Here is a 26,730-nt window from a genome sequence, read left to right on the forward strand (position 1 = left end):
ACTCGGTACTGTACCTCCCTGTATATAGCCTTGTTATTGTTATTTTATCATGTACCTTTTTATTAAATATTTTTCACTTCAGTTTATTGAGTAAATATTTTCATAACTGCATTGTTGGTTATTAAAGACAATATTCTTCATTCATTCTGAACAAAAAAAAATTTAATGCAACATTTAACGCAATATTTTTACCGAGTTACAGTTCATATAAAGAAAATCAGTCAATTGAAATAAATTCATTAGGGCCTAATCTATGGATCAGAAAACCAGTCAGTACCTGGTGTGACGACCATTTGCCTCATGCAGTGCAACACATCTCCTTCGCATAGAGTTGATCAGGCTGTTGATTGTGGCCTGTTGAATGTTATCCCCACTCCTCTTCAATGGCTGTTCAAAGTTGCTGGATATTGGCGGGAACTGGTACACACTGTTGTACAAGTCGATCCAGAGCATCCCAAACATGCTCAATGGGAGACATGTCTGGTGAGATTACATGCTATGGAAGAACTGGAACATTTTCAGTTTCAAGGAATTGTGTACAGATATTGTGGCATGGGGCCGTGCATTATGGTGGGCGGATGAATGGCATGACAATGGGCCTCAGGATCTTGTCACGGTATCTCTGTCCATTCAAATTGTCCATTGCTTATGACTGCCCTTACCATAGCCCCACGGCCATTATGGGGCACTCTGCTCACAATGTTGACATAGGCAAACCGCTCAGCCACCACTACGCCATACATGCTGTCTTCCATCTGCCCGGTACAGTTGAATTCGGTATTCATCCGTGAACAGCACACTTCTCCAGTGTTCAAGTGGCCATCGGAGTCGAGCATTTGCCCACTGAAGTCGGTTACGACGCCAAACTGCAGTCAGACCAAGACGAATGAGGTGAGGACGATGAGCTTCCTGTCTGACGGTTTGTGCAAAAATGATTTGGTTGTGTAAACAGTTTCATCATCTCTCCAGGTGAAGAAGCTGGATGTGGAGGTCATGGGCTGGTGTGGTCTGCGGTAGTGAGGCCGGTTGGATGTACTTCCAAGTTCTCTAAAACAAGTTGGAGGCGGTTCCTCAAAATTATATACATAAGTGGCATTGTGTTGTGTGACAAAACTGCATATTTTATAGTGGCCTTTTATTGTCCCCCAGCACAAGGTGCACCTGTGTAATGACCATGCTGTTTAATCAGCTTTTTGATATTTCACACCTGTCAGGTGGATGGATTATCTTGGTGAAAGAGAAATGCTCACTAACAGGGATGTAAACACATTTGTGCACTAAGAAATTGAGAGAAATACACTTTTTGTGATCTTTTATTTCAGCTCATGAAACATGGGACCAACACTTTACATGTTACGTTGATGTTTATTTTCAGTTTAGTACATAAATTACACTGAACAATAAGAACAACGAGATGTGGTTATATTGTATTCATGTAAAACTCATCTGAAATACCATATATGGACAAATAATATATTCAAAGTACATGTAGTATAATACACAATATAACCAGGAAGGAAAACATCTTAATAAAGTGTAAAACTGCAGTATTTACATATAGTGGATTTATGTCCAATACCAGATCACCATAACGACTTGTTTTAACTACGAACCACAACTTTGTAATTAACTTTATCACGTCAATATCTCAAAATGTGTCATTCATACATACATTATACTGTTATTTGGTAAATAAACAAATAAATGTACTTGTTTTTGCAAGTAAAAAAAAAAAAAAGTTATTCTCTATTTATTTTTGGAGTCAACATTAAAATATATACAAAAATTGTGCGTTATATTGTATACGTTACAGAGATGATATCGGACAATTAGTAAATGACCATAATAAGAAGGTTTTAATACAATTAACAGTATTAATGTAAAAGTCACCTGAATGCGCATAGTACAGGCTAACACTAGAGTGTCAGGTAGAGTGAGAAAACAAACACAAGCTGTGAATAGGAACAAGTTAACGTGTGTTTTAAGTAGTGCGTGTTGTTTGAGTAGTTGGGGTCGGCAGGTTTACCTAGTGGTTAGAACGTTTGTAAGCGAAAAATTGCTGGATTGAATTGAATCCCCGACCTGACAACGTAAAAATCTGTCTTTATGCCCCTGAACGAGGCAGTTTAACCCACTCTACCCCGGTAGGCCACCATTGTAAATAAGAATTTGTTCTTAACTATCTTGCCTAGTTAAATAAAGGTAAAATAAAGGATAAATTAAAAAGTGTGTATAGGACAGTTCCTCATAATATGTTATGCTACAAGGGCTATATTCATTCAATATACTTTTATTATTTACTTCTACCGCTATTTCCTCTTTAAAATGTTGATGGTCTCAAATCAATGCAACATTATACTCCAGTTCTCATCAAGAGTCCCGATGGTTCTTGAAGAAAAAAAAAAGACTTATTTTTAAATATTTTTTTTATCAGTATGTGTGATGAACAAGAATTCTGCAATCTCCCTGGTGTGAGGCAGTGAACTGAGAGGGCTCCTGAGCGACGCAGCACGGCATCTCAGTACTCGAGGAGTCACTGCAGTCCCTGGTTCAATTCCAGGCTGTATCACAACTGGCTGTGATTGGGAGTCGCATTGGGCGGTGCACAAATTGGCCCAGCGTCGTCCGGGTTTGGACGTGGTAGGGCCGTCATTGTAAATAAGAATTTGTTCTTAACTGACTTGCCTGGTTAAATTCAAAACACCCTGTTGAATTGTCTGTTTGCTCCCTCCCACAATGACAACAGTATACTACAGTCTGCAAAAACACTACAGTAAATACTACAGTCTGCAGAAACACTACAGTAAATACTACAAACTGCAAAAACACTACATTAATTACTATAGTATATACTACAGTATTCATACATTAGTTAACTGTGAAGACTACAGTATACTACAGCAAATACTAAAGTATACTACAGTATACACTGTAGTGTTTCCTCAAAAGTACGTAAAAACACTGAAGTGAATACTACAATATTTATACCGTAGTATAATTCTTGTGGGGAGTGGTGGTCATTAAGTGTGTGCAGGGATGGACATTATGCTAGCCCAGTAGCCTGAGGCTAGTATTTTCAGACCGGGCTAGTAAAACAATCCTTAAATTCCATCCCTGGGTGCGTGTCAGAGAGAGAGAGGGGGAGGGAGAAAGGGAAAGGGGGAGAGGGGGAGAGAGAGAGGGGAGAGAGGGAGGGGAGAAAGGGGGCGAGAGCGAGCGAGAGCAGGAGAGTGAGAGAGGAGGAATGAGAGGGGGAGTGAGAGAGAGAGAGAGGGGGGGGAGAGGGGGAGAGGGGGAGAGAGAGAGGGGGAAAGAGAGGGAGAGAGGTAGGGGAGAAAGGGGCGAGAGCGAGAGAGAAGAGATGGAGAGGGAGGGCGAGAGGGGAGAAAGGGAGGGGGAGGGAGAGGGGAGAGAGAGGGAGAGAGGGGAGAGAGACAGGGGGAGAGGGGAAAGAGAGGGAGAGAGAGAGAGCGAGAGAGAGGAGAAAGGGTGGAGCGAGAGGGGGAAAGAGGGAGGGAGAGAGGGGGATAAAGGGAGGGGGGAGAGGGGGGGGGAGAAAGTTAGAGAGGGGGAGAGAGGCTGTCCTAAGATAATGATTGAGACAATGACATTTTGATCAGTTGACATTTGTATCAGAAGAATGATAGTGATGGTGGAGCTGTTGCAGTCCGATGAGTAAATCCATTCATCCATCCACTAACACATAATGCCACTTCTGTCCCCTGGAAAGATAAGTGTTTCTCATTTACTTTGGCTTCAAGTAATTCATGAACCCTAAAGTTTGTTGAAGATAGCAGAACGGAAACAGCTGACTTTTGGTAGTCTTATTGGGACAAAACAACAGCCCACCTATTCACACACACACACACACACACAGTATATGAGTGGCAATATCTGTACTATTAGATGACTGTGCAGCGGTAGTTTGGGTCGGTGGACACGCTGGAGCCGTCTGTCTTGATCACAGTGGTCTTGGAGGAGTTCTGCTGCGAACTCCTCAAATCCTTCCTGTGACAGAGACGTTCGCGGTAGTTCTGAGCGAAGATGAGCAGCATCAGAGGGTTGATGCAGCTGTGGGAGTAACTCAGACAGATCGTGATGTTGTAGACATACACAAAGGTGTTGGTTGGCCTGTTGTTGCTCAAGTTAATCACCTGGATCACGTGATATGGGCTCCAGCACACCAGGAAGAGAGCAATGACCATCACCACGGTCTTGGTGGCGCGCTTCGCCCAGACAGACTGTTTACGCTTGACTCGGCGGATGGATCTGAAGACGTGGTAAAGGGTGAGGGAGTAGAAGGTGGAGATGATGATGAGAGGGAAGATGAAGCCCAGGATGGACTGGTAGAGAGTGTACCAGTACATGTCCTCAGGCCCGTCCAGGAACATCATGCACATCTCCAGGTCGCTCTTCCTCACCACCATGGCGTAGATCATGACGGGCACGGTCAGCAGGAAGCTGCCGATCCACACCAGGATGTTGATGATGATGGTCCACTGGATGGTCCGCTTCTCTGAGGTGGGGTGGACGATGGCAATGTATCTAGAAACAAAGAGACACATCCGTTAGGGACCAGGGGTTAGAGGTCAGGGGTTAGGTTATGTACCTGGGTTGTGCCCTAATTGCACCCTGTTCCCTATATAGTGTACTAATTTTGACCAGAGCCCATTCCTTTCACAGTGCACTACTTTGACCAAAAGTAATGTACTACAGTGCCTTGCAAAAGTATTCGTTCCCCTTCGCGTTTTCCCTATTTTCTTGCATTACAACCTGTAATTTAAATGGATTTTTATTTGGATTTCATATTAATAGACATACACCAAATAGTCCAAATTGGTGAAGTGAAATGTAAAAAAATTACTTGCTTCAAAAAAAAAAAAAAAAGGAAAAGTGGTGAGTGTAATGTGTATTCACCCCCTTTGCTATGAAGCCCCTAAATAAGATCTGGTGCAACCAATTACCTTCAGAAGTCACACAATTAGTTAGATTGTACACAGGTGGACTTCATTTAAGTGTCACATGATCTCAGTATCTCAGCAAGGTGCACCGTGAAGCCCAAGGAGCTCTCCAAACAGGTCAGGGACACATTTTTTGGGTTATAAAAAAATATCAGAAACTTTGAACATCCCACGGAGCACCATTAAATCCATTATTAAAAAATAGAAAAAAATATGGCACCACAATAAACCTGCCAAGAGAGGGCCGCCCACCAAATCTCACGGACCAGGCAAGGAGGGTATAAAAAAATATTAAAAAATAAGCAAACACGTTTGGTGTTCACCAAAAGGCACGTGGGAGACTCCCCAAATATATGGAAGAAGGTACTCTTGTCAGATGAGACTAATATTGAGCTTTTTGGTCATCAAGGAATATGCTATGTCTGGCGCAAAACCAACACCTCTCACCACCCCGAGAACATCATCCCCACAGTGAAGCATGGTGGTGGCAGCATGAAACCTGTTTCAGTCTTCCAGAGATTTAAGACAGGAGAATGACCCTAAGCATGCTGCAAAAGTTACACTTGAGTGGTTTATAGGGAAACATTTACAGCCATACAAAACATACATTTCTGAGCACCTCCCAGACGTATGGTATGGTCTAGTTACTGCAGACAGTAAAGGACGATAGGGAGGTTGGTTGAAATGTACACTATGACCATCTAGCATGTTCGAGACACGTCAGGGACACTGCCTCTTGACACACTGTCCGCTTAACCTGGAAGTCAGCCGCACCAATATGTCAGAGGAAACACTGTACGCCCGAATGCAGCGTTCATGTACCCGGCCGCCACAAGGAATCGCAAGAGTGTGATGGAACAAGGACATCACAGCCGGCCAAACCCTCCCCTAACCCGGACGACACTGGGACAATTGTGCGCCACCTCATGGGTCTCCCGGTCACGGCCGGCTGCGACACAGCCCGGGATTGAACCTGGATTGGTATTAACGCCTATAGCACTGCAATGTGCCTTAGACCGCTGCGCCACTCGGGAGGTCACACTTCCCCTTATTCTGAGGTTAGGAAAACATTACTGCATTCAGGCAACCTTATTCTGAGGTTAGGAAAACATTACTGCATTCAGGCAACCTTATTCTGAGGTTAGGAAAACATTACTGCATTCAGGCAACCTTATTCTGAGGTTAGGAAAACATTACTGCATTCAGGCAACCTTATTCTGAGGTTAGGAAAACTTTACTGCATTCAGGCAACCTTATTCTGAGGTTAGGAAAACATTACTGCATTCAGGCAACCTTATTCTGAGGTTAGGAAAACATTACTGCATTCAGGCAACCTTATTCTGAGGTTAGGAAAACATTACTGCATTCAGGCAACCTTATTCTGAGGTTAGGAAAACATTACTGCATTCAGGCAACCTTTTTCTGAGGTTAGGAAAACATTACTGCATTCAGGCAACCTTATTCTGAGGTTAGGAAAACATTACTGCATTCAGGCAACCTTGTTCTGGGGTTAGGAAAACATTACTGCATTCAGGCAACCTTATTCTGAGGTTAGGAAAACATTACTGCATTCAGGCAACCTTATTCTGAGGTTAGGAAAACATTACTGCATTCAGGCAACCTTATTCTGAGGTTAGGAAAACATTACTGCCTTCAGGCATGTGACTGTGTTGTGAAGAGAAACAGATTATAGAAAACAGATGATTGATTTCAGGGATTTGACTGTGTTGTAAAAAGATACTGTAGATGTACTCGAGTTCATGTCTATGTGCAGACAGATGTCCATATTATGGGTGGTCATGTGTTTTGGCAAGCGTGTGTGTGCGTGTGTCCGTGTTTATGCACAATGTGATACTGAGTGAGATTTCATTTGGTATTTGCCGTAGTGTTCATTGAAACCCAAGTGTGACAATGTGATGTTCCGTTCTTAATACGATGTGTCTGCGATGTCTGAACGTGTAGAACGACAGAACAGAGATTTGGAATCAGTCAAAACAAGTCATAGTGCTGCCGCTCCGTGAAACGTGAAAGTCGAAAGAGGCGAAGGGATGGAGACAGAGAGACAGTGTCTCCCAAAATAGCACAAATATCTCTACACCGATCTTTCAGGAGACTCCACCGTGAGGAGTTTGTCTTTTTTGTTTTCTTCAGTAATCACTTTTTACCCAGTCCAGTCTAGTCCAGACTGAGGCATGTGAATGTCATGTGAATACACAGACAGGGAGAAACACCATAAATAAATTGTACTTGTAATCCCAAGAAAAGCGAACGGTAATTAGTTAACCTGGAATAGAAGGATTTTGTGTTTGAATACCGCCTATTCATACATTTTGTTTTTCTCTTCTTCCTGAGAGCAATCAAGACTCTAATCATGATGTTACATTAAATAAATCTAATAATGTCATGAGTGAATCAGTAAGGTAAGAGCATTGGCTTCATTCTAAAAGTACTCTTATTCTATATATAGTGCATTTTTCAACAGAGTCCTATACTGCCCTATCAAGCAAAAAAATAAGTAGTAACTGCTCATTTGGTCGAAAATGCGTTAATATCATTTTTTTTGCTACGATCAATACATGCTTAATCACGTGGACAAGTATCCCGCCTCTATTGTATTGTGTTTGGAGAAAATGGAGGTCATGTTTAGCAGTAACTACATAATGTTACTGTGAAAACCAAGGTAAATAAAAGCCATTTTTCTCAATTCCACGCTATGAGCAGATACTGCCTTTTTTTCTTTTTTTCTTGGTAGGGCAGTATATGCCCTGGTCAACAGTAGTGTACTATTAAGGGAATAGGGTGGCATTTGGAATGCACCACATGACACTGGCATATGCCCAAGGTCATGGGGTTCAATTCCTTCCAGGATCACATACACATACTAAATGAATGAATGCACTCACTGTACTATAGGTCGCTTTGGATGAAAACATCTGCAAAGTGGCATACCGTATACTATTATAATATAATAACATTTTAGGAATAATTGATCTGGGAGCTGAAAAAGTCACGTACAGTGGGAAAATACTTATTTTCCACCATAATTTGCTAATAAATTCTTTAAAAATCCTAAAATGTGATTTTCTGGATTTATTTTTGTCATTTTGTCTGTCATAGTTGAAGTGTACCTATGATGAAAATTACAGGCCTCTCTCATCTTTTTAAGTGGGAGAACTTGCACAATTGGTGGCTGACTAAATACTTTTTTTGCCCCACTGTACAAGCTGTCATGAACACGTAAAATAAAGTTAGACTGATGACCTGCGTACTGCTTGATGTACAACACGAAATCACCACGGTTACGTCCCAAATAGCACCATATTCCCTAAATAGTGCACCATATTTGACTAGAGTCCTATGAGCCCTTGTCAAACGTAGTGCACTACATATGAAAAAAAGGGTACACTTGGGAGGTGTTGAATCCTAAAATAAACGATCAGAGATACAGATTGTTGAAAACATTTTTTACTGCTGATGTTAAATCAAATCAAAGTTAAGTCTATAGCCATCTTCTGTACTATGCTGCCGTACTTAACCAGCGTGTGTCATATGTCTATGAACGAAGGAAGATAACCCTACAGCCATGTGACATCAAAGAACTAAAGAGGAAGAATTTGCTCTGCACTGGTTAAATCTCTCATGATACTGAATACATCCAAGGCAGGCCAAGGGATGGAGATAATACTGTAGAGAAGTCTACATATGACCACATAGATAATACTGTAGAGATGTCAACATATGACCACAGAGATATTACTGTAGAGATGCCTTCATGACCACAGTGATATTACTGTAGAGATGTCTTCATTTTTTACATAAAAAAAATATAAAAAATGTCACCTTTATTTAACCAGGTAGGCAAGTTGAGAACAAGTCCTCATTTACAATTGCGACCTGGCCAAGATAAAGCAAAGCAGTTCGACAGATACAACGACACAGAGTTACACATGGAGTAAAACAAACATACAGTCAATAATACAGTATAAACAAGTTTATATACAATGTGAGCAAATGAGGTGAGAAGGGAGGTAAAGGCAAAAAAGGCCATGGTGGCAAAGTAAATACAATATAGCAAGTAAAACACTGGAATGGTAGTTTTGCAATGGAAGAATGTGCAAAGTAGAAATAAAAATAATGGGGTGCAAAGGAGCAAAACAAATAAATTAAATACTGTTGGGAAAGAGTTAGATGTTTGGGTTAAATTATAGGTGGGCTATGTACAGGTGCAGTAATCTGTGAGCTGCTCTGACAGTTGGTGCTTAAAGCTAGTGAGGGAGATAAGTGTTTCCAGTTTCCTTCATGACCATGGAGATATTACTGTAGAGATGTCTTCATATGGACCAAGGAGATATTACTGAAGAGATGTCTTCATATGACCATGGAGATGTTACTGTAGAGATGTCTTCATATGGACCAAGGAGATATTACTGAAGAGATGTCTTCATGACCATAGCGATATTACTGTAGAGATGTCTTCATGACCAAGGAGATATTACTGTAGAGATTTCTACATGACCGCAGAGATATTACTGTAGAGATGTCTTCATGACCACAGAGATATTACTGTAGAGATGTCTACATATGACCATGGAGATATTACTGTAGAGATGTCTTCATGACCATGGATATATTACTGTAGAGATGTCTTCATATGGACCATGGAGATATTACTGTAGAGATGTCTACATATGAACCAAGAAGATATTACTGTAGAGATGTCTTCATGACTATGGAGATATTACTGTAGAGATGTCTTCATGACCAAGGAGATATTACTGTAGAGATGTCTACATATGAACCAAGGAGATATTACTGTATAGATGTCTACATATGGACCAAGGAGATATTACTGTAGACATGTCTTCATGACCATGGAGATGTTACTGTAGAGATGTCTTCATATGACCACAGAGATAATACTGTAGAGATGTCAACATATGACCGCAGAGATATTACTGTAGAGATGTCTTCATGACCACAGAGATATTACTGTAGACATGTCTTCATGACCAAGGAGATATTACTGTAGACATGTCTTCATGACCAAGGAGATATTACTGTAGAGATGTCTACATATGACCATGGAGATATTACTGTAGAGATGTCTTCATGACCATGGATATATTACTGTAGAGATGTCTTCATATGGACCATGGAGATATTACTGTAGAGATGTCTACATATGAACCAAGGAGATATTACTGTAGAGATGTCTTCATGACTATGGAGATATTACTGTAGAGATGTCTACATATGAACCAAGGAGATATTACTGTAGAGATGTCTTCATGACCATGGAGATATTACTGTAGAGATGTCTTCATATGGACCAAGGAGATATTACTGTAGAGATGTCTTCATGACCATAGCGATATTACTGTAAAGATTTCTTCATGACCATGGAGATGTTACTGTAGAGATGTCTTCATATGGACCAAGGAGATATTACTGTAGACATGTCTACATTACCATGGAGATATTACTGTAGAGATGTCTACATATGAACCATAGAGATATTACTGTAGAGATGTATTCATATGGACCAAGGCGATATTACTGTAGAGATGTCTTCATGACCATAGAGATATTACTGTAGAGATGTCTTCATATGAACCATAGAGATATTACTGTAGAGATGTCTTCATATGGACCAAGGAGATATTACTGTAGAGATGTCTTCATATGGACCAAGGAGATATTACTGTAGAGATTTCTTCATGACCATGGAGATATTACTGTAGAGATGTCTTCATATGACCACAGAGATAATACTGTAGAGATGTCAACATATGACCGCAGAGATATTACTGTAGATATGTCTTCATGACCACAGAGATATTACTGTAGAGATGTCTACATTACCATAGAGATATTACTCTAGAGATGTCTACATATGAACCAAGGAGATATTACTGTAGAGATGTCTACATGACCAATGACATATTACTGTAGAGATGTCTTCATGACCAAGGAGATGTTACTGTAGAGATGTCTACTTAAGACCAAGGAGATATTACTGTAGAGATGTCTTCATATGGACCAAGGAGATATTACTGTAGACATGTCTTCATATGGACCAAGGAGATATTACTGTAGAGATGTCTTCATATGGACCAAGGAGATATTACTGTAGACGTGTCTTCATATGGACCAAGGAGATATTACTGTAGACATGTCTTCATATGGACCAAGGAGATATTACTGTAGAGATGTCTTCATGACTATGGAGATATTACTGTAGAGATGTCTTCATATGGACCAAGGATATATTACTGTAGAGATGTCTTCATGACTATGGAGATATTACTGTAGAGATGTCTTCATATGGACCAAGGAGATATTACTGTAGAAATGTCTTCATGACCATGGAGATGTTACTGTAGAGATGTCTTCATATGACCACAGAGATAATACCGTAGAGATGTCAACATATGACCGCAGAGATATTACTGTAGAGATGTCTTCATGACCACAGAGATATTACTGTAGAGATGTCTACATATGACCATGGAGATATTACTGTAGAGATGTCTTCATGACCATGGATATATTACTGTAGAGATGTCTTCATATGGACCATGGAGATATTACTGTAGAGATGTCTACATATGAACCAAGGAGATATTACTGTAGAGATGTCTTCATGACTATGGAGATATTACTGTAGAGATGTCTTCATGACCAAGGAGATATTACTGTAGAGATGTCTACATATGAACCAAGGAGATATTACTGTATAGATGTCTACATATGGACCAAGGAGATATTACTGTAGACATGTCTTCATGACCATGGAGATGTTACTGTAGAGATGTCTTCATATGACCCCAGAGATAATACTGTAGAGATGTCAACATATGACCGCAGAGATATTACTGTAGAGATGTCTTCATGACCACAGAGATATTACTGTAGAGATGTCTTCATATGGACCATGGAGATATTACTGTAGAGATGTCTACATATGAACCAAGGAGATATTACTGTAGAGATGTCTTCATGACTATGGAGATATTACTGTAGAGATGTCTACATATGAACCAAGGAGATATTACTGTAGAGATGTCTTATGAACCAATGGAGATATTACTGTAGAGATGTCTTCATATGACCATGGATATTATTAGAGATGTCTTCATGACCATAGCGATATTACTGTAAAGATTTCTTCATGACCATGGAGATGTTACTGTAGAGATGTCTTCATATGGACCAAGGAGATATTACTGTAGACATGTCTTCATATGGACCAAGTAGATATTACTGTAGAGATGTCTTCATATGGACCAAGGAGATATTACTGTAGACATGTCTTCATATGGACCAAGGAGATATTACTGTAGAGATGTCTTCATATGGACCAAGGAGATATTACTGTAGACATGTCTTCATATGGACCAAGGAGATATTACTGTAGAGATGTCTTCATATGGACCAAGGAGATATTACTGTAGAGATGTCTTCATATGTCCAAGGAGATATTATAGAGATGTCTTCATGACTATGGAGATATTACTGTAGATGTCTTCATGTGACAGAGATATTATGGAGATATTACTGTAGAGATGTCTTCATATGGACCAAGGAGATATTACTGTAGAGATGTCTTCATATGGACCAAGGAGATATTACTGTAGAGATGTCTTCATATGGACCAAGGAGATATTACTGTAGAGATGTCTTCATATGGACCAAGGAGATATTACTGTAGAGATGTCTTCATATGGACCAAGGAGATATTACTGTAGAGATGTCTTCATATGGACCATGGAGATATTACTGTAGAGATGTCTTCATGACTATGGAGATATTACTGTAGAGATGTCTTCATATGGACCAAGGAGATATTACTGTAGAGATGTCTTCATGACTATGGAGATATTACTGTAGATATGTCTTCATATGGACCAAGGAGATATTACTGTAGACATGTCTTCATATGGACCAAGGAGATATTACTGTAGAGATGTCTTCATATGGACCAAGGAGATATTACTGTAGACATGTCTTCATATGGACCAAGGAGATATTACTGTAGAGATGTCTTCATATGGACCAAGGAGATATTACTGTAGAGATGTCTTCATGACTATGGAGATATTACTGTAGAGATGTCTTCATATGGACCAAGGAGATATTACTGTAGAGATGTCTTCATGACTATGGAGATATTACTGTAGAGATGTCTTCATATGGACCAAGGAGATATTACTGTAGAGATGTCTTCATGACTATGGAGATATTACTGTAGAGATGTCTTCATATGGACCAAGGAGATATTACTGTAGAGATGTCTTCATATGGACCAAGGAGATATTACTGTAGAGATGTCTTCATATGGACCAAGGAGATATTACTGTAGACATGTCTTCATATGGACCAAGGAGATATTACTGTAGAGATGTCTTCATATGGACCAATGAGATATTACTGTAGAGATGTCTTCATATGGACCAAGGAGATATTACTGTAGAGATGTCTTCATATGGACCAAGGAGATATTACTGTAGAGATGTCTTCATATGGACCAAGGAGATATTCTTCATGACTATGGACCAAGGAGATATTACTGTAGAGATGTCTTCATGACTATGGAGATATTACTGTAGAGATGTCTTCATATGGACCAAGGAGATATTACTGTAGAGATGTCTTCATATGGACCAAGGAGATATTACTGTAGAGATGTCTTCATATGGACCAAGGAGATATTACCAATGAGATATTACTGTAGAGATGTCTTCATATGGACCAAGGAGATATTACTGTAGAGATGTCTTCATATGGACCAAGGAGATATTACTGTAGAGATGTCTTCATATGGACCAAGGAGATATTACTGTAGACATGTCTTCATATGGACCAAGGAGATATTACTGTAGAGATGTCTTCATATGGACCAAGGATATATTACTGTAGAGATGTCTTCATGACTATGGAGATATTACTGTAGAGATGTCTTCATATGAACCATAGAGATATTACTGTAGAGATGTCTTCATATGGACCAAGGAGATATTACTGTAGAGATGTCTTCATATGGACCAAGGAGATATTACTGTAGAGATGTCTTCATATGGACCAAGGAGATATTACTGTAGAGATGTCTTCATGTGGACCAAGGAGATATTACTGTAGAGATGTCTTCATATGGACCAAGGAGATATTACTGTAGAGATGTCTTCATATGGACCAAGGAGATATTACTGTAGAGATGTGAGATGTCTTCATATGGACCAAGGAGATATTACTGTAGAGATGTCTTCATATGGACCAAGGAGATATTACTGTAGAGATGTCTTCATGTGGACCAAGGAGATATTACTGTAGAGATGTCTTCATATGGACCAAGGAGATATTACTGTAGAGATGTCTTCATATGGACCAAGGAGATATTACTGTAGACATGTCTTCATATGGACCAAGGAGATATTACTGTAGAGATGTCTTCATATGGACCAAGGAGATATTACTGTAGAGATGTCTTCATATGGACCAAGGAGATATTACTGTAGACATGTCTTCATATGGACCAAGGAGATATTACTGTAGACATGTCTTCATATGGACCAAGGAGATATTACTGTAGAGATGTCTTCATATGGACCAAGGAGATATTACTGTAGAGATGTCTTCATGTGGACCAAGGAGATATTACTGTAGAGATGTCTTCATGTGGACCAAGGAGATATTACTGTAGAGATGTCTTCATATGGACCAAGGAGATATTACTGTAGAGATGTCTTCATATGGACCAAGGAGATATTACTGTAGAGATGTCTTCATATGGACCAAGGAGATATTACTGTAGAGATGTCTTCATGACTATGGAGATATTACTGTAGAGATGTCTTCATATGGACCAAGGAGATATTACTGTAGAGATGTGCAGGATTAGACTTGTGTGTATTGCGCTCATCATTTCCGGTCACAACTTGCAGGCTTGTTTTCGAGTTGCTGTGCGTTTTGCTGCCAACCTATTTTGCTACCTGACAACTTTACGGTTTTCACTTTTTAATTACCGTTCATATATATATATTTTTTTTCCTCAACCGTCATATATTTATTTATTTTTTCCTCAACTTTTTCACTCCGGACGCTTTATCTGGACACGATTCGTCAGGACCTCCAACAGCCGAAGCTAAGTAGTAACATTAACATGATGCCTTCTAATTGCAGCCGCTGTGCTCGCCTTACGGCGAGGATAGCTGTACTGCAAGCCCAGTTTCAGACGCAATCGTTAGGCAAGGGTAATTTCAGTGTAGGAAAGGATGAAACAGCGTCTGTGCCACCAGTAAGTACAGATAGTAGTATAAATCCCCTGGCACAGTCCCCGCAGCCGGACAATTTTCTCACGGTTTCTGAAAGGAAATGCTGTAGGAACGCTCAACCGGTGTCGCTCATTCAGCCGACAGAAACTTTCAACCGGTTTTCCCCATTAAGCAGCGGGTCGGAGTCAGAGGCCGAGTCTTCTCTGGTCTCTACTCTTCTCGTTACGGGGTCTGAGACGCCGAAGCTTCCCACCATTAGCTCTGACAAATTGAAAACTTTAGTCATTGGTGACTCCATTACCCGCAGTATTAGACTTAAAGCGAATCATCCAGCGATCATACACTGTTTACCCGGGGGCAGGGCTACCGACGTTAAGGCTAATCTGAAGATGGTGCTGGCTAAAGCTAAAACTGGCGAGTGTAGAGAGTATAGAGATATTGTTATCCACGTCGGCACCAACGATGTTAGGATGAAACAGTCAGAGATCACCAAGCGCAACATAGCTTCTGCGTGCATATCAGCTAGAAAGATGTGTCGGCATCGAGTAATTGTCTCTGGCCCCCTCCCAGTTAGGGGGAGTGATGAGCTCTACAGCAGAGTCTCACAACTCAATCGCTGGTTGAAAACTGTTTTCTGCCCCTCCCAAAAGATAGAATTTGTAGATAATTGGCCCTCTTTCTGGGACTCACCCACAAACAGGACCAAGCCTGACCTGCTGAGGAGTGACGGACTCCATCCTAGCTGGAGGGGTGCTCTCATCTTATCTACCAACATAGACAGGGCTCTAACTCCTCTAGCTCCACAATGAAATAGGGTGCAGGCCAGGCAGCAGGCTATTAGCCAGCCTGCCAGCATAGTGGAGTCTGCCACTAGCATAGTCAGTGTAGTCAGCTCAGCTATCACCATTGAGACCGTGTCTGTGCCTCGACCTAGGTTGGGCAAAACTAAACATGGCGGTGTTCGCCTTAGCAATCTCACTAGGATAAAGACCACCTCCATTCCTGTCATTACTGAAAGAGATCATGATACCTCACATCTCAAAATAGGGCTACTTAATGTTAGATCCCTTACTTCAAAGGCAATTATAGTCAATGAACTAATCACTGATCATAATCTTGATGTGATTGGCCTGACTGAAACATGGCTTAAGCCTGATGAATTTACTGTGTTAAATGAGGCCTCACCTCCTGGCTACACTAGTGACCATATCCCCCGTGCATCCCGCAAAGGCGGAGGTGTTGCTAACATTTACGATAGCAAATTTCAATTTACAAAAAAAAAAGACGTTTTCGTCTTTTGAGCTTCTATTCATGAAATCTATGCAGCCTACTCAATCACTTTTTATAGCTACTGTTTATAGGCCTCCTGGGCCATATACAGCGTTTCTAACTGAGTTCCCTGAATTCCTATCGGACCTTGTAGTCATTGCAGATAATATTCTAATCTTTGGTGACTTTAATATTCACATGGAAAAGTCCACAGACCCACTCCAAAAGGCTTTCGGAGCCATCATCGACTCAGTGGGTTTTGTCCAACATGTCTCTGGACCCACTCACTGTCACAGTCATACGCTGGACCTAGTTTTGTCCCATGGAATAAATGTTGTGGATCTTAATGTTTTTCCTCATAATCCTGGACTATCGGACCACCATTTTATTACGTTTGCAATTGCAACAAATAATCTGCTCAGACCCCAACCAAGGAACATCAAAAGTCGTGCTATAAATTCACAGACAACACAAAGATTCCTTGATGCCCTTCCAGACTCCCTCTGCCTACCCAAGGACGCCAGAGGACAAAAATCCGTTAACCACCTAACTGAGGATCTCAATTTAACCTTGCGCAATACCCTAGATGCAGTTGCACCCCTAAAAACTAAAAAAATGTCTCATAAGAAACTAGCTCCCTGGTACACAGAAAATACCCGAGCTCTGAAGCAAGCTTCCAGAAAATTGGAACGGAAATGGCGCCACACCAAACTGGAAGTCTCCCGACTAGCTTGGAAGGACGGTACCGTGCAGTACCGAAGAGCCCTTTTACTGCTGCTCGATCATCCTATTTTTCTAACTTAATTGAGGAAAATAAGAACAATCCGAAATTCCTTTTTGATACTGTCGCAAAGCTAACTAAAAAGCAGCATTCCCCAAAAGAGGATGACTTTCACTTTAGCAGTGATAAATTCATGAACTTCTTTGAGGAAAAGATTATGATTATTAGAAAGCAAATTACGGACTCCTCTTTAAACCTGCGTATTCCTCCAAACCTCAGTTGTCCTGAGTCTGCACAACTCTGCCAGGACCTAGGATCAAGAGAGACGCTCAAGTCTTTTAGTACTATATCTCTTGACACAATGATGAAAATAATCATGGCCTCTAAACCTTCAAGCTGCATACTGGACCCTATTCCAACTAAACTACTGAAAGAGCTGCTTCCTGTGCTTGGCCCTCCTATGTTGAACATAATAAACGGCTCTCTAGCCACTGGATGTGTACCAAACTCACTAAAAGTGGCAGTAATAAAGCCTCTCTTGAAAAAGCCAAACCTTGACCCAGAAAATATAAAAAACTATCGGCCTATATCGAATCTTCCATTCCTCTCAAAAATTTTAGAGAAGGCTGTTGCGCAGCAACTCACTGCCTTCCTGAAGACAAACAATGTATACGAAATGCTTCAGTCTGGTTTTAGACCCCATCATAGCACTGAGACGGCACTTGTGAAGGTGGTAAATTACATTTTAATGGCATCGGACCGAGGCTCTGCATCTGTCCTCGTGCTCCTAGACCTTAGTGCTGCTTTTGATACCATCGATCACCACATTCTTTTGGAGAGATTGGAAACCCAAATTGGTCTACACGGACATGTTCTGGCCTGGTTAGATCTTATCTGTCGGAAAGATATCAGTTTGTCTCTGTGAATGGTTTGTCCTCTGACAAATCAACTGTAAATTTCGGTGTTCCTCAAGGTTCTGTTTTAGGACCACTATTGTTTTCACTATATATTTTACCTCTTGGGGATGTTATTCGAAAACATAATGTAAACTTTCACTGCTATGCGGATGACACACAGCTGTACATTTCAATGAAACATGGTGAAGCCCCAAAATTGCCCTCGCTAGAAGCATGTGTTTCAGACATAAGGAAGTGGATGGCTGCAAACTTTCTACTATTAAACTCGGACAAAACAGAGATGCTTGTTCTAGGTCCCAAGAAACAAAGAGATCTTCTGTTGAATCTGACAATTAATCTTAATGGTTGTACAGTCGTCTCAAATAAAACTGTGAAGGCCCTCGGCGTTACTCTGGACCCTGATCTCTCTTTTGAAGAACATATCAAGACCATTTTGAGGACAGCTTTTTTCCATCTACGTAACATTGCAAAAATCAGAAACTTTCTGTCCAAAAATGATGCAGAAAAATTAATCCATGCTTTTGTCACTTCTAGGTTAGACTACTGCAATGCTCTATTTTCCGGCTACCCGGATAAAGCACTAAATAAACTTCAGTTAGTGCTAAATACGGCTGCTAGAATCCTGACTAGAACCAAAAAATTTGATCATATTACTCCAGTGCTAGCCTCTCTACACTGGCTTCCTGTCAAAGCAAGGGCTGATTTCAAGGTTTTACTGCTAACCTACAAAGCATTACATGGGCTTGCTCCTACCTATCTCTCTGATTTGGTCCTGCCGTACATACCTACACGTACGCTACGGTCACAAGACGCAGGCCTCCTAATTGTCCCTAGAATTTCTAAGCAAACAGCTGGAGGCAGGGCTTTCTCCTATAGAGCTCCATTTTTATGGAACGGTCTGCCTACCCATGTCAGAGACGCAAACTCGGTCTCAACCTTTAAGTCTTTACTGAAGACTCATCTCTTCAGTGGCTCATATGATTGAGTGTAGTCTGGCCCAGGGGTGGGAAGGTGAACGGAAAGGCTCTGGAGCAACGAACCGCCCTTGCTGTCTCTGCCTGGCCGGTTCCCCTCTTTCCACTGGGATTCTCTGCCTCTACCCTGTTACGGGGGCTGAGTCACTGGCTTACTGGGGCTCTCTCATGCCGTCCCTGGGGGGGGTGCGTCACCTGGGTGGGTTGATTCACTGTTGTGGTCAGCCTGTCTGGGTTGGCGCCCCCCCTTGGGTTGTGCCGTGGCGGAGATCTTTGTGGGCTATACTCGGCCTTGTCTCAGGATGGTATGTTGGTGGTTGAAGATATCCCTCTAGTGGTTTGGGGGTTGTGCTTTGGCAAAGTGGGTGGGGTTATATCCTTCCTGTTTGGCCCTGTCCGGGGGTGTCCTCGGATGGGGCCACAGTGTCTCCTGACCCCTCCTGTCTCAGCCTCCAGTATTTATGCTGCAGTAGTTTATGTGTCGGGGGGCTAGGGTAAGTTTGTTATATCTGGAGTACTTCTCCTGTCCTATTCGGTGTCCTGTGTGAATCTAAGTGTGCGTTCTCTAATTCTCTCCTTCTCTTCTTTCTTTCTCTCTCTCGACTACCTGAGGACCTGAGCCCTAGGACCATGCCCCAGGACTACCTGACATGATGACTCCTTGCTGTCCCCAGTCCACCTGGCCATGCTGCTGCTCCAGTTTCAACTGGCCTTACTATTATTCAACCATGGGTCCCTGAACAGGACCATGTCCCAGGACTACCTGACATGATGACTCCTTGCTGTCCCCAGTCCACCTGACTGTGCTGCTGCTCCAGTTTCAAATGTTCTGCCTTATTATTATTCGACCATGCTGGTCATTTATGAACATTTGAACATCTTGGTCATGTTCTGTTATAATCTCTACCCGGCACAGCCAGAAGAGGACTGGCCACCCCACATAGCCTGGTTCCTCTCTAGGTTTCTTCCTAGGTTTTGGCCTTTCTAGGGAGTTTTTCCTAGCCACCGTGCTTTTACACCTGCATTGTTTGCTGTTTGGGGTTTTAGGCTGGGTTTCTGTACAGCACTTTGAGATATCAGCTGATGTACGAAGGGCTATATAAATACATTTGATTTGATTTGATTTGATGTCTTCATGTGGACCAAGGAGATATTACTATGGAAATAAGAGACCTTAAAAACACCAGGAAATCAGTTCCAATTCATTCTTATTTTGGAAGTCTGTTCTCAGGTTTACCCACACATATACATTGCATTTGGAAAGTATTCAGACCCCTTGACTTTTTCCACATTTTGTACGTTACAGTATTATTCTAAAATGTATTAAATGTTTTTTTTTTACTCATCAATCTACACACAATACCCCATAGTGACAAAGCATGTATTAAAAATTAAAAACGGAAATATCACGAAGTAAGTATTCAGACCCTTTCCTCAGTACTTTGTTGAGGCCCCTTTGGAAGCGATGCCGACTCAAGTCTTCTTGGGTATGACGCTACACTCTTGGCATGCCTGTATTTGGGGAGTTTCTCCCATTCTTCTCATAAGCTCTGTCAGGTTGGAATGGGAGCGTCGCTGCACAGCTATTTCCAGGTCTCTCCAGAGATGTTAGATTGGGTTCAAGTCCGGGCTCTGGCTGGGCAACTCATGGACATTCTGAGGCTTGTTGCGAAGCCACCCCTGTGTTGTCTTGGCTGTGTGCTTAAGGTCGTTGTCCTGTTTGAAGGTGAACCTTCACCCCAGACTGAGGTCCTGGGCACTCTGGAGCAGGTTTTCATTAAGTATCTCTCTATAATTTGCTCCGTTGATCTTTCCCTTGATACTGACTAGTCTCCCAGTCCCTGCCACTGAAAAATATCCCCACAGCATGATGCTGCCACCACCATGCTTTACCATAGGGATGGTGCCAGGTTTCCTCCAGACGTGACACTTGGCATTCAGGCCAAAGAATCTTGTTTATCATGGTCTGAGAGTCCTTTAGGTTATTTTTGGCAAACTCCAAGTGGGCTGTCATGTGCCTTTTACTGATGAGTGGCTTCCGTCTGGCCACTCTACCATAAAGGCCTGATTGGTGGAGTGCTGCAGTGATGGTTGTCTTTCTGGAAGTTTCTCCCATCTCCACAGAGGAACTCTGGAGCTTTCTGTCAGAGTGACCATCGGGTTCTTGGTCGCCAGCAATAGGAAAAGTCTTGATGGTTCCAAACTTCTTCCATTTAAGTATGACGAAGGCCACTGTGTTATCGGGGGCCTTTAATGCTGTGGACATTTTTTGGTACCATACCCCAGATCTGTGTCTCGACCCAATCCTGTCTCAGAGCTCTACGGACAATAGAATGGCGCCGGAAGGTATGGCTGACATTTTACAGGCTCCTAACTAACTGTGCTAATTTGTGTGTTTATTTCTTATTGTTTGTAACTTATTGTTTGTAACTTATTTGTTTACATAATGTTGCTGCTACCGTCTCTTATGACCCGGAAATAACTTCTGGATATCAGAACAGCGATTACTCTCCTCCAGCTGGAAGAAGATTTTTTTTCTTTAACGAGTTCGACGCGAAGGATATACTGCTTTCTCGGGAACGGGCCCAAATTCCCGTCATTTGCGTGAAGAAAGACAGAGAAAAAGGGGACAGAGGTCAGGCTGCTTCGGAGAAAGGTCTCTCAATACTTTCAGGGGTCTGAATACTTTCAGGGGTCTGAATACCTTCAGGGGTCTGAAAACTTTCAGGTCTCTGAATACTTTCAGGGGTCTGAATACTTTCAGGTCTCTGAATACTTTCAGGTCTCTGAATACCTTCAGGGGTCTCTGAATGCTTTCAGGGGTCTGAATACTTTCAGGTCTCTGAATACCTTCAGGTCTCTGAATACTTCCAGGTCTCTGAATACCTTCAGGTCTCTGAATACCTTCAGGTCTCTGAATACCTTCAGGGGTCTCTGAATGCTTTCAGGGGTCTGAATACTTTCAGGTCTCTGAATACCTTCAGGTCTCTGAATACTTCCAGGTCTCTGAATACCTTCAAATCTCTGAATACTTTCAGGTCTCTGAATACTTTCAGGTCTCTGAATACTTTCAGGTCTCTGAATACCTTCAGGTCTCTCAATGCCTTCAGAATGCACTGTATACACAGTACCAGTAAAAAGTTAAAAAGTGGACCTAATCATTCAAAAAAAAAATCTATTTTCTACATTGTAAACTCAGCAACAAAAAAAGAAACGTCCTCTCACTGTCAACTGCGTTTATTTTTAGCAAACTTAACATGTGTAAATATTTGTATGAACATAACAAGATAACAACTGAGACATAAACTGAACAAGTTCCGACAGACATGAGACTAACATAAATGTAATAATGTGTCCCTGAACAAAGGGGGGGGGTTCAAAACCTAAAGTAACAGTCAGTATCTGGTGTGGCCACCAGCTGCATTAAGTACTGCAGTGCATCTCCTCCTCATGGACTGCACCAGATATGCCAGTTCTTGCTGTGAGATGTTACCCCGCTCTTCCACCAAGGCACCTGCAAGTTCCCAGACAATTCTGGGCGGAATGGCTCTAGCCCTCGCCTGCCGATCCAAAAGGTCCAAGACGTGCACAATGGGATTGAGATCCAGGCTCTTCGCTGGCCACGGCAGAACACTGACATTCCTGTCTTGCACGAAATCACGCACAGAACGAGCATTATGGCTGGTGGTATTGTAATGCTGGAGGGTCATGTCAGGATGAGCCTGCAGGGAGGGTACCACATGAGAGAGGAGGATGTCTTCCCTGTAACGCATAGCGTTGAGATTGCCTGCAATGACAACAAGCTCAGTCCGATGATGCTGTGACACACCGCCCCACACCATGACGGACCCTCCACCTCCAAATTGATCCCACTACAGTACAGGCCTCGTGTAACGCTCATTCCTTCGACGATAAAAGCAAATCTGACCGTCATCCCTGGTGAGACAAAACCGCGACTCGTCAGTGAAGAGCACTTTTTGCCAGTCCTGTCTGGTCCAGCGACGGTGGGTTTGTGCCTATAGGCCACAATGTTGCCGGTGATGTCTGGTGAGGACCTGCCTTACAAGCCCTCAGTCCAGCCTCTCTCAGCCTATTGCAGACAGTCTGAGCGCTGTTGGAGGGATTGTGTGTTCCTGGTGTAACTCGGGCAGTTGTTGTTGCCATCCTGTACCTGTCCTGCAGGTGTGATGTTCGGATTTACCGATCCTGTGCAGGTGTTGTTACACGTGGTCTGCCACTACGAGGACAATCAGCTGTCCATCCTGTCTCCCTGTAGCGCTGTCTTAGGTGTCTCACAGAAACGAACGTTGCAATTTTTTGCCCTATCCACATCTGCAGTCCTCATGCCTCCTTGCTGCATGCCTAAGGCACGTTTACGCAGATGAGCAGGGACCCTGGGCATCTTTCTCTTGGTGTTTTTCAGAGTCAGTACAAAGGCCTCTTTAGTGTCCTAAGTTTTCATAACTGGGACTTTAATTGCATACTGCCTGTAAGCTGTTAGTGTCTTAACGACTGTACAAATTATCTTTGAAAGACTGGGTCCTGAAAAAGGGACGTTTCTTTTGTTGCTGAATATAGAATAATAGTGAAGACATAAAAACTATGAAATAACACATTTGGAATGATGTAGTAAACAAATATGTTTTAAACAAATCAAAATATATTTTAGATTTTAGATTCTTCAATGTAACCACCCTTTGCCTTGATGACAGCTTTGAACACTCTTGGCATTCTCTCAACCAGCTTCATGAGGAATGCTTTTCCGACAGACTTAAAGGAGTTCCCACATATGCTGAGCACTTCTTGGCTGCTTTTCCTTCACTCTGCTGTCCAACTCATGACAAACCATCTCAAACGTGTTGAGGTCAGGTGATTGTGGATTACCAGGTCATCTGACGCAGCACTCCATCACTCTCCTTCTTGGTCAAATAGCCCTTACACAGCCTGGATGTGTGTTTTGGGTCATTGTCCTGTTGAAAACCAAATGATAGTCCCACTAAGCCCAAAACCAGATGGGATGGTGTATCGCTGCAGAATCATGTAGCAGCCATGCTGGTAAAGTGTGCCTTGAATTCTAAATAAATCACGGACATTGTCAGCAGCAAAGCATCCTAACTCCATCAGTGGTTTCTTTGCAGCAATTTGATCATAAAGGCCTGATTCATGCAGTCTCCTCTGAAGATGTTAAGATGTGTCTGTTACTTGAAATCTGTGAAGCATTTATTTGGACTGCAATCTGAGGTGCAGTTAACTCTAATCAACTTATCGTCTGCAGCGAAGGTAACTATGGGTCTTCCTTTCCTGTGGCGGTCCTCATGAGAGCCAGTTTCATCATAACATAATGGCTTTTGCGACTGCACTTGAATATTACGTTCAAGGTTCTTGAAATGTTCCACATCGACTGACCTTCAAATCTTAAAGTAATGATGGACTCATTTCTCTGAGCTGTTCTTGACATAATATGGACTTGGTCTTTTACCAAATAGGTTTATCTTCTGTATAGCACCCCAACCTTGTCACAACACAACTGATTGGCTAAAACACATTAAGAAGGAAAGAAATTCCACAAATGAACTTTTAACAAGGCAAACGTGTGGAATGAAATCCATTCCAGGTGACTACCTCATGAAGCTGGTTGAGAAAATCTAAGAAATGCAATATATTTTGATTTGTTTAACACTTCTTTTGGTTACTACACCGAAAACACACCTCCAGGCTGTGTATGGGCTATTTGACCAAGGAGAGTGATGGAGCGCTGCATCAGATGACCTGGCCTCCACAATCACCCGGCCTCAACCCAATTGAGATGATTTGGGAAAAGCAGCCAACAAGTGCTCAGCATATGTGGGAATTCTTTCAAGTCTGCTGGAAAAGCATTCCTCGTGAAGCTGGTTAAGAACATTTCAAGAGTGTGCAAAGCTGCCATCAAGGCAAAGGGCGATACATTTTTTAAACTTTGTTTCTATTGAACACAAATAAAGGACAAATTAACAAATTAATTAATTATATGAAAAGTGCTTTGGTCCTCCTTTCTTTTTGCAGGTAAAATATATAAAATATATTTTGATTTGTTTAACACTTTGGTTACTACATGATTCCATATGTGTTATTTTATAGTTTTGATGTCTTCACTATTATTCTATAATGTAGAAAATAGTAAAAATAAAGAAAAACTCTGGAATGAGTAGGTGTGTTCACACTTTTGTCTGGTACTGTAGGTTTGAAAATGATTATGTTTTGGTCAAATATTATATGTGTTTGCACTTCTTGTGGTCAATCTGCAATCTTCAAATGAATTTGTAATAATGCTCCGGTTCTGACCATCCGCTCACTAGATCCCTGCTCTTGGGCTGCATAACAGTAATGTCTCCTTCTTAATTACTTATAAGTTCTAACTATGTTATAATCATATCCTACACCAGGTTATATCTACCTGAATACATAAAGGTAATAGAGGAGGGAGACCTAATTGATGCTTTTTCATGTTCAAACTGACACCTTTGGAGAGGTGGAGACGTACCTGTCAATACACAGCACCGTTACAATCCCCACGGTAGTGAACTGGTTGCTAACATCCACCACCACGACAGCTTTGCACATGAAGTTCCCGAACACCCACTGTCTGTCCCGGACCAGCTGGTGAATGTTGAAAGGCATCACCAGCATGAAGAGCATATCTGCGACGGCCAGGTTCAGCACGTAGATGTCCGAGACCATCTTCTTCTTGCAAGTCGCCACTGCGTAAATCACCAAACCGTTGGCGATGACTCCTATTGTACACAGGATGCCGTATATAGACGGGAATATGTGCATAAAAGTCGCCAAGTCGATGAAGCTGGGTGAGGACTGAGTCGTGTTCACACATGACGAGTTGTTGGTGAAGTTACTTACTTCTTTGTAATTACAAAATATGTCCGAGCTATTCATAATCATCTTAAGATCTTCAGATATTTGCCGACCTGGTCTTGATTGATAACGCGCGGATCAGTATTATGCTATAGATAAGGACCAACACTGTCAAGCCGACAAGTCATACTGTACTAGCTTCTATCCAAATATATAGAGGTACAACTTGGGCACCTATTCTGGGTAAACCGCAGCGCGCGTATCCTTTGGTTGATGCACTTCTTTATCTTGTAATGAACTACAGCTCAATTCAAGTATGTGTTTCGATGAGATTCTGCTGAAGGATCGATCGTTCTCACCAAACTTGGGAACAAGCTGATGCCTCTTGGAGAACACATTATTCACTCAGGACTGGACCTCCCCGTTCGTCTCCTCTGCGCTCTCTCCCTACCCAATAGCGCACCTCATTTTCGCTGACTCAGTGAACGATAAGATAAATCTGATTGTAGTCTCCTCCATTCAAAAGATCCCTCACTTGTTCATTTAACACGTCATTAAACATAAATCAAGTTTAGAGAAAACTGATTGAGAGATAAGTGAGTAAATCATACGGGAAAAAAAATGTTGATCTGTTTATTGCTCTGAAAAACATCTCATCCATGCACCCTGATGCGCATGTCAGAAGTAAAATTGACTTGTGTCACGATGTTTTGATTAAGTGTCGCTCCATTCAGATGGACAACATCAATGACATACTGTTGTTTCCTAATA

At 41.8% G+C, this 26,730-nt stretch overlaps 1 protein-coding gene across 1 annotated transcript; it reads right to left on the minus strand.

The window, feature by feature from the left end:
* Positions 1 to 1,316: 1,316 nt before the first annotated feature.
* LOC115124082 (melanin-concentrating hormone receptor 2-like) lies at positions 1,317 to 26,525 on the minus strand. The gene is made up of 2 exons (XM_065019986.1): positions 25,634 to 26,525; positions 1,317 to 4,545 (listed from the first exon to the last, which is right to left on the minus strand). The coding sequence occupies exons 1-2, from the start codon at positions 26,044 to 26,046 to the stop codon at positions 3,903 to 3,905; spliced, it is 1,056 nt and encodes a 351-aa protein (XP_064876058.1). The 5' UTR covers positions 26,047 to 26,525; the 3' UTR covers positions 1,317 to 3,902.
* Between the last annotated feature and the right edge of the window lie 205 nt (positions 26,526 to 26,730).

Source organism: Oncorhynchus nerka, linkage group LG6 (genome assembly GCF_034236695.1).
Source record: "Oncorhynchus nerka isolate Pitt River linkage group LG6, Oner_Uvic_2.0, whole genome shotgun sequence".
Classification (NCBI taxonomy): domain Eukaryota; kingdom Metazoa; phylum Chordata; class Actinopteri; order Salmoniformes; family Salmonidae; genus Oncorhynchus; species Oncorhynchus nerka.

Coding starts and splice junctions, on each gene's coding strand:
- LOC115124082 (XM_065019986.1), bottom strand. CDS start 26,046: ATGATTATGAATAGCTCGGACATATTTTGTAATTACAAAGAAGTAAGT. Junction 4,546..25,633: donor ACGGTGCTGTGTATTGACAG/GTACGTCTCCAC, acceptor CTTTGTTTCTAG/ATACATTGCCATCGTCCACC.